Source organism: Ranitomeya variabilis, chromosome 4 (genome assembly GCF_051348905.1).
Source record: "Ranitomeya variabilis isolate aRanVar5 chromosome 4, aRanVar5.hap1, whole genome shotgun sequence".
Lineage (NCBI taxonomy): Eukaryota > Metazoa > Chordata > Amphibia > Anura > Dendrobatidae > Ranitomeya > Ranitomeya variabilis.
Window position 1 is genome coordinate 719,902,754 of NC_135235.1, and position 13,770 is coordinate 719,916,523.

At 45.0% G+C, this 13,770-nt stretch overlaps 1 protein-coding gene across 1 annotated transcript in view; it reads left to right on the forward strand.

Moving 5' to 3' along the window:
- Window positions 1-386: 386 nt before the first annotated feature.
- Window positions 387-13,770, forward strand: part of LOC143768241 (uncharacterized) — a 187,554-nt gene continuing 174,170 nt past the window's right edge. The window contains exons 1-5 of the mRNA XM_077256934.1: window positions 387-510; window positions 4,592-4,661; window positions 8,342-8,429; window positions 11,155-11,334; window positions 11,417-11,540. Of these exons, the coding sequence (XP_077113049.1) occupies window positions 387-510; window positions 4,592-4,661; window positions 8,342-8,429; window positions 11,155-11,334; window positions 11,417-11,540 (586 nt within the window). The remainder of the gene's footprint in view (window positions 511-4,591; window positions 4,662-8,341; window positions 8,430-11,154; window positions 11,335-11,416; window positions 11,541-13,770) is intronic.

Genomic DNA, 13,770 nt, shown 5'->3' on the forward strand with positions numbered 1-13,770 from the left:
TGATCGAGGAAGTCATTTTACAGGAAAAGTCATGCAAGCAGTTTGTACTATTCTAGGGGAACAACAACAATTCCATGTACCTTACCTTCCACAGTCTGCTGGTATTGTGGAAAGGATGAATAGAACAATAAAATCCAGAATTGCCAAAATGTTATTGGACAAAGGCAATACTTGGGTTGATGCCGTACCTTTGGTACTGTTGAGTGTGAGAGGAACAACTTCTTCCACAACTCAATTTACTCTTTTTGAACTAATGACGGGAAGAAAAATGCCATTGATTTTTCCAATTGAACCATTTTTGTTCACACCTCAAAAAGATGCTGCTGCAAGGTCCAAATGGTTACAATTGTTGCCGGAAAACTATTCTTCCACATGTTGCATCAAGAATGCAGAGAATGGAGACACCATATGAATCCAAATTCAAGATGATGATTAAAACTTTCAGGGAGAGTGGACCATGGGAAAGTAACTGGGAAGGTCCCTTTGAGATAATCGAAACCATTGGACAAGGTATGATTCTTGCACAACAAGCATCTAATGTGGTTAAAAATACCTGCAGAAACAAAGAGTCATGCAGACACAACAGACACAGCTGCCTCCAGTGCAGGCTTCAGCCTACACTCTGCTCCTCCTTGATTCACTGGGCTCTAACAACGCCAGTTGGTGCTCCAGAAGTGCTGGCTGCACAGAGAAAAACACTCGCCACTGTGACAGTGGGGTTCAGTAACGCCAGCTGTTCTCCTGCTGTGTAGCCGGCAACGTGTCCTGCAAACGCCACGCAGACACTACAACAAAAATTAAAGGGAACCTGCACTAATGCTGCATTTGGACAAGGTGGCTCTTTTTGTTATACTCATTGCACACGCAGAACTAAACACTTATAAAATGTGTCCCCTGATACCGATTAACCGTCCCGGAGGTGTGACTTTCCTTTGTAATGACACGCAGCAACCCCCTTGGTGCCGTGTGCCGCCTCCTCAGCATTGTTTGAATCTGTCCCGGAGCCTGCGCTGTTATGTTATCTCTTGGCCATGCGCAGTTAGCGATGCCCGTCTTCTGACATAATTTGTTGTCAGGCTGGCTGCGCCTGTGTGACCGCCCTGCCCGAGATCACGCCCCACAGTGTCTTATTTATTCTCACTGCGGGGCTGGTATTCATGGGCATGCGCAGTGCATATCTTTGCCTTTCACTCATCTCCTTCCGCCTTCTTCAGACTTGGCGGTTTCACGACCAAGGCATGCAATAAGGGATCAGCTGACGCCGCACAGTCTGAAGCAGGCGTAAGGACATGAGTGAGAGGCAAAGATATTTACTGCGCAAGGCCATGAATCCCAGCCCCGCAGTGTAAATAAATCAGAAGACACTGCGGGGCTGGGATTCATGGGCATGCGCAGTAACAGCGCATGGCCAAGGGATAACACAACAGCGCAGACTCCGGAACACAAAAAAGCAACGTTCAGGAGCCTGCGCCCAGCACCAAGGGGGAATTTTTGACAGCTGTCCTTCGTCTCATTAAGAAGGAAAGTCCCGCCTCCGAGACGGTTTCACGGTATGAGGAGCAAAATTTTAGAAGTGTTTCATTCAGCGTGTGCAAGGAACTTAATTAAAAGAGCCACCTTTTCCTTGTGCAGCATTACTGCTGCACAAGGTGGCTCTTCTAGTTACTAACGCCTGGGGGGGTTTAAAAGGTTCCCTTTCAATTTGCTCCAATTAGGCTTCAGCCTACACTCTGCTCCTCCTGCTGTCCCTGGGCTCTAACACCGCCAGTTGGTGCTCGGAAGTGCTGGCTGCACCAAGAAAAACACTCGCCACTGTGTCAGTGGGGTTCAGTAACGTCAGCTGTTCCCCTGCTGTGTAGCCGGCAACGTGTCCTGCAAACACCAACCAGACACAGCAGACACTTAGCTGCATCCAGTGCAGGCTTCGGCCTACACTCTGCTCCCCCTGCTGACCTTTGTCTCCAACACTGCTAGTTGGGGCTCTAGGAAGACAATCTTGAATAGGTCCCCCAGGTTCCAGTACCATCAGCTGGTTTCCGGCAGAGCCTTTGGCTTAGGTGCCTCCTTCTGGGTATCCGAGTTCCACCAACGTCAGGTGGTCCTTGGTAGTGCTTTCTGGCACGGGTACCTCCTGTTTAGTAACCGGGTTCCAGTAACGTCAGCTGGTCCTCGGTAGTTCCATTGGCTGTTGGACCTTCGGCTACCCATCCGGGTTCCATTACCGTCAGCTGGTTCTCGGCAGTGTCTTTTGCTCTTGTACCTTCTGCTCCCCATCCTGGTTCCAGTACCGTCAGCTGGTTCCGGGCAGAGCCTTTGGCTTAGGTGCCTCCTTCTGGGTATCCGAGTTCCACCAACGTCAGGTGGTCCTTGGTAGTGCTTTCTGGCACGGGTACCTCCTGCTTAGTAACCAGGTTCCAGTAACGTCAGCTGGTCCTCGGTAGTTCCATTGGCTCTTGGACCTTCGGATACCCATCCGGGTTCCATTACCGTCAGCTGGTTCTTGGCAGTGTCTTTTGCTCTTGTACCTTCTGCTCCCCATCTTGGTTCCAGTACCATCAGCTGGTTCCGGGCAGAGCCTTTGGCTTAGGTGCCTCCATCTGGGTAGCCGAGTTCCACCAACGTCAGGTGGTCCTTGGTAGTGCTTTCTGGCACGGGTACCTCCTACTTAGTAACCGGGTTCCAGTAACGTCAGCTGGTCCTCGGTAGTTCCATTGGCTCCTGGACCTTCGGGTAGCCATCCGAGTTCCAGTTCCATCAGCTGGTTCTCTGCATTTTCTCAGCCTTCTTGTACCTTCTGCTTCATTTCCAAGTTCAAGACCCTAAAGACGACGACCCGGAAGACCGAGAAGCAGAAGAACAAGAGGCTGCAGAAAAAAGAGCAGAAGAACATTAAGCATAAGACTAAACATCAGAGCAAAAGATATTATCTAAATTATAAGCAGAAGAAGACTAAGCAGTGTATGGCGGTGAGTCCGTTCCTCCTCGTGGTGCCCCTGGAAAAAGCCTGCTGCTGCAGGCCCAACTGAACGCGGACAAATCGTTTTGTAACTCTTTTGTGACAGGCAGAACGGAAGGTGTAATCTTCAAACTTTTATAGATAACAACTACAGGAATGCCTGTCACAAATAAGAATATGATGAAGTAGAATATGAAGAAGAATAATAGTTTAATAAAAAGAATATGAAGAATGTAACAAAAAAATAATAGGTAGAAGATGAAGAAGAAGATGAATAAGGTGAAGAAGAAGTTGATGTCAAAGATGCTGCTGCTGAGGATGATGAAGAAGAAAGTGTGGGAGAAGTAAAAAAGAAGGTGAAGGGCATGGAAGTAGTGAAACATCAATATCTGACAAAATAAAATAAATCTTAACATAGTCAATATCTTTGTAACTCCAAACGTCTTAAAAAAAATAAATAAAATTCCTGCTATTCTATTTGATTGGGCTAAACCTCTGTGCCTTTAATGTCTCCACCACCTCCCCCAATACATCCTACATTATTCTTAGTTGTTTTCCTTCATGTAGAATGAACCTACAAGGAAATAAAGGGTTTATTTTAATTCCGATATTTTTTAGTCCAATTGACTTGCATTGGTATCGGTATCGGCGATATCCGATATTTTTTGAATATCGTCCGATCCAATCTCATACCGATACTTTCCGATATCTGAAGGTATCGCTCAGCACTATTAATAATGTATTATCATTTATATTTATTTTATTTTTCCAAATATAAATTCCATATTAACATTCTGATAACAATTATATGGATATTATTGATTGCTATGGTACGCTGTGAATATTATAAGTTAGGTAAATTACCAGATTTGGTATAGAATAGGGAATGAATAATAATAATAATAATTTTATTTATATAGCGCCAACATATTCCGCAGCACTTTTCAAATTATAGAGGGGACTTGTACAGACAATAGACATTACAGCATAACAGAAATCACAGTTCAAAATACATACCAAGAGGAATGAGGGCCCTGCTCGCAAGCTTACAAACTAGGAGGAAAAGGGGAGACACGAGAGGTGGATGGTAACAATAGCTTTAGTTATTCGAGCCAGCCATAGTGTAAGGCTCGGGTGTTCATGTAAAGCTGCATGAACCAGTTCACTGCCTAATGAAGACTTCAATCAAGATACAGAAGTTACGCTAATAAAGACTTTTCATATTTCCAAATTCAATTGATTCTTAATGGTTGCAAGAAGAAAAAGCCCCTATCCAGAAATTCCACAAGGTAACAATGCTAAGAATTCTGAATAATAATAGACTGTCAATTGCATTTCATGTCACCACTGACAATCACAACTGCAGTATCCATCACCAACAACTATGAGTACAGTATCTAAACTGACGCTCACAATTGGAGAGGACGATGATCCTATGATGCTAAGATGAACTGTGTTATTACGTTTTATCATGTTCCAGTGGTTTCCTATCACCTATAAGACTTCCATGAAAGCTGGTAAACAATAAGGTAATTGTCACTACAATGTTGACATGTGTTTTGTGCACTAAGGATTGGTTATGGTGCTATGTTTAGCAAGGAAGAGTCAATTTAACTCTTGCTGTGCTGTCCAAAGATGTCACACCTGTTCCAAGACCAGTGCTGATGATGTGGAAGATTCCAGATGCCATCCAAGGCGAGCCAATGTAAGTCCAGGTCTCTAAAGGTGACACTGCACAGATATTAAAGCCACATTTCATTTATGAACATTGTTTTCTTATCAACATTTGAATTTATGGACTTTGATTGACACATGATACACGGTTTCTACAATATCTACATGCTATCATCTTTTTCAAAAGAATTATAATAAAGATTGTTTTAAAAGAACCAAGAAGAAGACATCAAAATCAAGAGCAGATGACATCAGATGATGATTGAACCTGAGATGCTTCAATTATGTATAGGGAAGTATAATTATAGATTTTATATGAATATTGGTCACAGTTTACCATAACATGAATTTACATATGTTTTGTTAAGGTTCAAAGAATTGTGATGAATAAATAAATGCTCACATGACAATTGAATAAACTAAAATGAATTTACTTAATAAAAGATAATAAATATAAACAGTCACTCAAAATAACACATAATCAATAAAGTCATAAGTGATACATTAGCATGGTAGGAGTTCATCACTGATCGTCCAGGAAGCAAGAGACCGGGCCCAAGCACATGTCCTCTGTTATATCTCTCCAGCTACCCGAGGTGTGTCCAGCCCCCACGTGTGGGGAATTATGTCACCAGTCTATTGTCCACTGGCAAACTTACCTCCCCTCAATCCCCAATGAAGCCTGACCCTGAACCTTTGCAACTGGACGAGGGGGCTTCATGTAGGACACACGGCAGAAATTCAGCAACTGGGGGATGGGCCACTGAACACATGTGGGGGAATTATATACACTCACCGGCCACTTTATTAGGTACACCTGTCCAACTTCTTGTTAACACTTAATTTCTAATCAGCCAATCACATGGCGGCAACTCAGTGCATTTAGGCATGTAGACATGGTCAAGACAATCTCCTGCAGTTCAAACTGAGCATCAGTATGGGGAAGAAAGGTGATTTGAGTGCCTTTGAACGTGGCATGGTTGTTGGTGCCAGAAGGGCTGGTCTGAGTATTTCAGAAACTGCTGATCTACTGGGATTTTCACGCACAACCATCTCTAGGGTTTACAGAGAATGGTCCGAAAAAGAAAAAAAATCCAGTGAGCGGCAGTTCTGTGGGCGGAAATGCCTTGTTGATGCCAGAGGTCAGAGAATGGGCAGACTGGTTCGAGCTGATAGAAAGGCAACAGTGACTCAAATCGCCACCCGTTACAACCAAGGTAGGCCTAAGAGCATCTCTGAACGCACAGTGCGTCGAACTTTGAGGCAGATGGGCTACAGCAGCAGAAGACCACACCGGGTACCACTCCTTTCAGCTAAGAACAGGAAACTGAGGCTACAATTTGTACAAGCTCATCGAAATTGGACAGTAGAAGATTGGAAAAACGTTGCTTGGTCTGATGAGTCTCGATTTCTGCTGCGACATTCGGATGGTAGGGTCAGAATTTGGCGTAAACAACATGAAAGCATGGATCCATCCTGCCTTGTATGGAGCATCTTTGGGATGTGCAGCCGACAAATCTGTGGCAACTGTGTGATGCCATCATGTCAATATGGACCAAAATCTCTGAGGAATGCTTCCAGCACCTTGTTGAATCTATGCCACGAAGAATTGAGGCAGTTCTGAAGGCAAAAGGGGGTCCAACCCGTTACTAGCATGGTGTACCTAATAAAGTGGCCGGTGAGTGTATATATCTGATTGAGACCATATCAATAGCTCTATAATTCCTATTAATTAATTGGAGTGTTGAAATCATTTAAAATATATAACATACTAAACAACATATTATGTTATTGAGTATGTACAACAATATTATTATTATATTATTATGAACATTAAATTATTTTGCCAAAGAAGAAAGAAGATCTTATTAATATGTTTACTTTGAGGGTTCCAATCAATGTCTGTCACCATCAAAAGGGGGAATTGTTAAATATTAATTATTCTCAATTCTGTACTGAACACATTGTCGTTCGCTGACATTACAAAAGCTATTTATGTACTGTATATATACTGTAGCTCAGAGTATAAGTTAACACCATATAGAGAGAACACGTGGTTTTGTGGGACATATATAATTACGTCTCTTAGGAGGGAAGGGGCTGTCACGTGGGGGCTGTCACCTCCTGCCTTCACCATCATTCTCCATGGAGGTCAGACAAGTCACAGAAGGAAGGAACAGCTGGAAGCCATGATGACTTCAGACTTCACACAGACGGCTTTTACCATTCAGAACTTTGGGAAAGATGTGGAACAAACGCTGATAGGAAAAAATGGACAATCTGTTCGTAACTATTTCATCTATTTTATGTTTTGCTGCAATCTGGTTTTTCTGTGGACAATTCAATAAACCACTACATTTTTTATGAAAATATCATGACATTTTTCTTTAAGAGTAACGCGCCTGGTAAATAGTCCTGGTTAAATAAATGTGCAAAATAAACATATTTAACACTATTCACCTACCCATATAACCTGTTACTATTCCACTCCACCACTCTTACTTGCTTCAGTATTTTCCTCTTGTTCATCTCCTCCTACATGTTTCATGCTACTTTTTGATTCATGATTTTTTACTATGTGTATTAAACCCTTGAATAAAATTATATATTTTTTAATATTCCTCCTTTCAGTGGTGTGCTTGGATAATTGGAATCCATTTTCTAGGCTATACAAAGGGAAAGAAGTAGCAAATGGCTTGAGAAAGTCCGGATGAATGGTCCAAACACGGGTTATGTTTACAAAAACAAGCATACGATATCTGTTCACTTAATCCTTTTAGGGTAAGTTAATCCATTCTGAAAATACACTCACTTTCTCTTCTCAGCATATTCCTATATGATCTCCCACCCGGGACTAGGTTTGACCACTTCTATCACAGAGAAGCAGATTGTATTCATCTCCTCATAGTGTGTCCCTCTCAATAGTCTCACTAGTGGGGTATCACGATAATTTATGTCTCCCAAAGGTTCACTCTCCCTCCTTCTAAACTCTCTCCATTTTCCCCAGATAATCCAAGGGACAGAGATATGTGGCTACGTAGACTACACCAGCAGTCTTACAATTTGACAAGTCCCTCTGTTCTCCCAGTGGATGACCTTGTGAAAGATTTGTTGGATCTCATCCATTTACAGAAATGAGTCTCCACACTTATAGAATACACACGTCTTTCTATCCAGCCATGTACCCCCATATGTAGGTTTTTTGTGGAGACTGTACAAAATGATCTCTCATAGATTGTCCTCTCCTATAGGTGATCATGCGGGTAGTCCCCACCATCTCTCTAGGGTCCAGATCCATTCTTAGGATGTCCTAACATCTCCTAAGTACATTTCTGATGTGGTCATGTTTTCTATCAAGCCTTGTAACGTCATTTTGGGAACTGCCTTCTTTTTCCTTTTGTTTATTCAGTAAAAGGGACGGTCTATTCTTATTTTCTCCAAAAGTGCGGACTGAATCTAGAATATATTGGGGATAACCTTTATCCCTTATCCGGCCATACATCTCACCTGCTTGGCTATGAAATTCCCAGATACTAGAGCAGCTCCTCCTGAATCCGAGGAATTGCCCTTTGGGTATACAGTACCTTTGTGAGGGGGCTGGGTGGTGGCTGTCCCACTTTAGGAAGCTGTTGGTACTATATGGCCCCACAGACTCTCCCATATATCTATTGTCAGTTCCTTTTGATTTGACATTGGCATTGATCACTACAGGTATATGCTGGGCATGCGTTCCAGCTTGGGACACATCAATCCAGTATGGGAGCAAGTGATCTTCTGGTCCATGCGTTCCAGCGCTGGAGTATGACACGAAACGGAGGATGTGCGTCACTTATGGCCCGGGCGCTCCAGCACTTTGCGTTATTTCCGGGCATGTTCTCTGGAACTTGGCGCGCCCTCCAGTATGCTTCTATCTATGAGTCCCAGTGTGGAACACATGTTGTGGTGCGGAGCATGTGCAGGACGATTGAATCTTTGTGTTCATTCAACAGATAATGAGGGACTGTTTGAGGAGTGGTCTGGCCAAGTGGGCTATTGAAAAGGACCCTCCAATAGAGGACACATGTACATAATATATCATGAGCTGACATCATTATATTGGGTCTCCTGATGATGCGGCAGGGCGAAACACGTTGAGGCACACTTTGATGGATGAGTGCTAATCTTGTTGTTACCCTGCTCAGATTGCTCCATATTTAATACGTTACCGGTGTTTCATAATTGGGTGGTGCTAGTTGTAGATACAAAGGATCCATTTAATAACTGAGCCTCCAAACAAATGGGGTTTATGATATTTTTAAACCTTTTGAGCCGGCAAAGTGTTGGGTTTTATTATGTTTATAGGATATTAGAGGGACAGCGGCCGAGCAGTGGGGGCGCCAATGTCGAATTAATAGGGTGTCGAGCTCCGCTGATGGGCATAATTCAGTGAGTAGGGCTGGATTCTGTTAATCTTATGTTATCAGTAGATGTGCGAGAGAGGAGAGGCCGACGGCCGCAGTGTTACCGTGTGTGTCCAGGGTCAGTTCTACAGGGGGATAGAGAGCTGGGGGGTCTGAGAGCTAAGCTGGGGGTATACGGGTGTATACAGCCTAAACGGGGGGGTCTGTAACCGAAGCAGGGAGTATATGGGTGTATACAGCTTACACAGAGGGGTCTGTGACCGAAGCTGGGGGTATACGGGTGTATACAGTGTACACAGGGGGGGTCTATGACCGAAGCTGGGGGTATACGGGTGTATACACCGTACACAGAGGGGTCTGCGACCGAAGCTGGGGGTATACGGGTGTATACAGTGTACACAGAGGGGTCTGTGACTGAAGCTGGGGGTATACGGGTGTATACAGTGTACACAGGGGGTCCATAAACTTTGTACACACACGGCTCCACTCCATACACCTCGTACACACACGGCTCCACTCCATACACCTCGTACACACACGGCTCCGCTCCGTACACCTCGTACACACACGGCTCCGCTCTGTACACCTCGTATACACACGGCTCCGCTCTGTACACCTCGTACACACGGCTCCGCTCCGTACACCTCGTACACACACAGCTCCGCTCCGTACACCTCGTACACACACGGCTCCGCTCCGTACACCTCGTACACACACGGGTCTGCTCCGTACACCTCGTACACACACGGCTCCGCTCCGTACACCCCGTACACACACGGCTCCGCTCCGTACACCCCGTACACACACGGCTCCGCTCCGTACACCTCGTACACACACGGCTCTGCTACATCCACACTGTAAACCCCTCCTGACCCCACACATAAACTTCCCCTCATCCAGCACCATGACACCCAGCACAGCAGAGTCCTGCATACACTGAGGCCCCTGATCATGTGACCCCTGACTCCTCCCCTCCTGTGACCTCATCACAGGTCCTGTGTGCACAGAGCAGCCGTAGAAATCTCAGGCCACGGTGGTCTCCCCCAACTTCTGCTCTTCCTCCTTCTTTTCTTGCAGGGGCCGCAGTGGATTTCATCCTGGATCCATAGAGCCGAGTAGAGGAGCGATGTTCCTTCAGTCTGAGGGGAATTGATGGTGATATTTGTCCAACGGCCACTGGACCGAGTAAATCCCACCCGGACTGTAGCAGGTAAAGACCCCAATATCCACCGGTGTCCCTTCTAATGGGGGAAAGTACCAAAGAAAACCATCATATCCGGAGAAATAAACCCCGTACATGGAGACATCGGCCTCAGATATCTCCTGTCTTGTTCTTACCGACAATCTCCTATAAAAGCCTCAAACTTCTGTGTGTGACTCAGAGCTGAGATCTAACGTGATAGAAGATTCCAGTGCGGGGAAGACGGGAAACCTCCATATAGAGGCCAGTGGGGATGGAGTCAGTGACCGACTCTGGACAGATCTGTTCCTAGAGCCGCAGTAGGAGATGGAGATGTCGTCCTCATCATGGAGTCGTTATTTCTCCTGTCACGTGTAATGAATATCTCCTGCAGTATTACTAATGCCGATTCCAGGGTCGGGAAATGAGACGAGAATTAGCGTTATGGAAGATGAGTCTATGAGGAACGTATTCAGCTGCCGACTCCGAGGGAGAAACTGCTTGTTGTCTGTGGCCGAAATATATAGGTTTTATTAGTAGATGGAAAGAAGGAAACTAAATACTGTAAAATAATAAATCTCCTCATATGTTTCCCTTATTATCTCCAGTAATTGTATTATTACACAGGATTTTTATGATGTTACATCGGCTCATCTTCTCATTCAGGTCTCTACAATATCGGATCCTCTCAGTGAAGATCTTCTATATAAGAGAATTTCCTGATTTACCCATAAAGGATGGATATGGACAGAGACAAGATGGCGGAGAGGATATTACACCTCACCCTAGAGCTCCTCTTCCGGCTTACTGGAGAGGTGAGAGATTCTGATGACGTCACATTACATCATTCTTATCTATGGGAATAACAGATGGACAGAACTGGGGAGGTGAGGACTCTGGAAATGTCTGTAGTGAGATTTATTAATGTGTCTCTCCATAACCAGGATTACACAGTAGTGAAGAAGACCTCTAGTGAGCGCTGTCAGGACCCTGTGTCTGAGGGATGGGGAAGACCCCTGAGCCCAATCACGGGGCCTCCACCTCACCCCCTGATACATGAGGACACCAATGACCAGAAGATCCTAGAACTCATCTACAAGATGATTGAGCTGCTGACTGGAGAGGTGACACTGCTGGGAATGCTGGGACATTATACAGTAACACTATGGAGGGATCGGGGGATGACGGTATCATTGTATGTGTCAGGTTCCTATAAGGTGTCAGGATGTCGCCGTCTATTTCTCCATGGAGGAGTGGGAGTATTTAGAAGGACACAGAGATCTGTACAAGGACGTCATGATGGAGGTTCCCCAGCCCCTCACATCACCAGGTAATGGACAGGACTAAATACACACGGCCTATAATTATCTGTAGGTAAAGAATGAATTCAGTCCCTGTATGTGTTTCCTCCAGTTCTATCCAGTAAGAGTACAACACCAGAGAGATGTCCCCGTCCTCTTCTTCCACAGGACTGTAAACAAGAAGATCCCATTGTTCCTCAGGATCATCAGGTAGATGGAGAGAAGGTGTCATGAGATCTCCCTTAGGCGACTTTCACACTTCCGTTTATTTCCGGTCCCGGAAAAAACAATACTGGAGATATCAGTGTCCGTGTGTGTAATACTTGCGGCACACATGTGGCAACCATGTACCGCCTCAGTACCACACAGACGGCCATAGGGGAAGAAGCGCTACTGTAAGCGCTGTTTCCTCGGTGGCGGGTGCTGAAGACGGCTCTCATCGTTCTCCCCCGCTCTGCCGGCGATCGTCAGGAGCAGAAGAGAATGATGAGTTATATTAAAGTCTGAACGATGACAGCAGGTGGGGGCTTTTGGGACTCTTACTCCCGTCATCCGACACTTTCTGCAGCTAATAACAGTGACAGCAGGAGCGGATGATCGGGGTATTCCTCAGCCGCCACTTGCGATATAATGAAATAAATTAATGAAAAACCCGGTGTGGGTTCTCCCCTATTTTCTTGAACCAACCAGGCAAATATCACAGCTGGGCGCTGCAACCCTCAGCTGTCAGCTTCAGCAAGGCTGGTTATCAAGAATAGAGGGTGTGAAGAGCTGAGGTTGTGGGTTATAAAAATCACCTAGGCAGGTTAACGATGCAACTAATTTTTTTATTCCATACATCCATGGTTGTACAACAAATCCAGGTGGATGGCCAACATACAATGTCCTCAGTCCACAAGTTCCCAATCTGAGATCAGTAGTTCCACTGGCTCCATACCAGGCGATGCCCACTGTCTCCCAACTTTTGGTTGGCCCACAGATTTTGTATCTCCAGCTGCTATAGTGTGCAGTCACAGCCTATGTTCCTCCAGACGATGGATATCCCGACCGTAGCTCATGGATACCCCTCCAGCCAACAATCTCCAAAGCTCCATAGATCATCCATCCATTCCAGCTTGGATCATCTTCCATCGAAATCCCTCCAACAACTGCCTGATTCAACCCTATGTCTTTTTCTCCCGCCCCCTTAAACATTTTTTTTAGCTCACAGAACAAGGCATATTCCATCAGCTGGGACTGTATATGAGACCTCCCGTGGTGATGGCTCCCCTGAGTCTACTATCCCCACCCACACAATGGGCCTAGGTTTGGGAGTACAATGGGAGTGAGACCTTGGTACAAATGAGATTGATAGAGTCTGGCCTTAAGGTACCGTTACACTAAGAGACGCTCCAGCGATATAGACAGCGATCCGACCTAAACTAGATCGCTGGAGCGTCGCTGTTGGGTCGCTGTAGAGACGTCAAACACAGCAGCTCCAGAACGATGCAGGAGCGATCCAGTGGTGTAACGGCGACTCACTTATCATTCACGCTCCATGTAAATAGATTGCTGGCATCGTTGCTTTTGCTGTCAAACACGACGATACACGCTGATCTGACGACCAAATAAAGTTCTGGACTTCTAGCTCCGACCAGCGGTATCACAGTGGGATCCAGATCGCTGCTGCGTGTCAAACACAACGAGATCGCTATCCAGGACGCTGCAACGTCATGGATCGTTGTCGTTCTCATTGTAAAGTTGCTGAGTGTGACGGTACCTTTAGGTTCACAGAAACTCTAGCCTGCTCGTCTTCCTCTGCTGACTGCCACTGAATAGAAACATTGATTCCTGAGCATGAACTGATGTGCAAGAAAATCAATAATAAAATAAAGCAAGAAAATCACTAAGAAAACACATCAAGCAAATTAACTTAATGTACAATGATATTGATGTAACCGGTGCTCTGTGCTGGAAAAAGTCTTTGTCTTAGTCTGCCGTCACACTATCAGTATTTGGTCAGTATTTTACATCAGTATTTAGAATTGAGAGTCCTCAGTGGTTGATAACTTTCAGTTAGCCATTAAAAGGTATCAGCCACTGAGGACTCTCAATTCTAAATATTTTTCTATCTACTGGCTAACACGGTACCAAGATATATTTCTTTCCTGTATCACATCAGTATTTGTAAGCCAAAACCAGGAGTGGAACAATTAGAGGAAAAGTAGAATAGAAACATATGCACCACTTCTGTATTTATCACCCACTCCTCATTTTGGC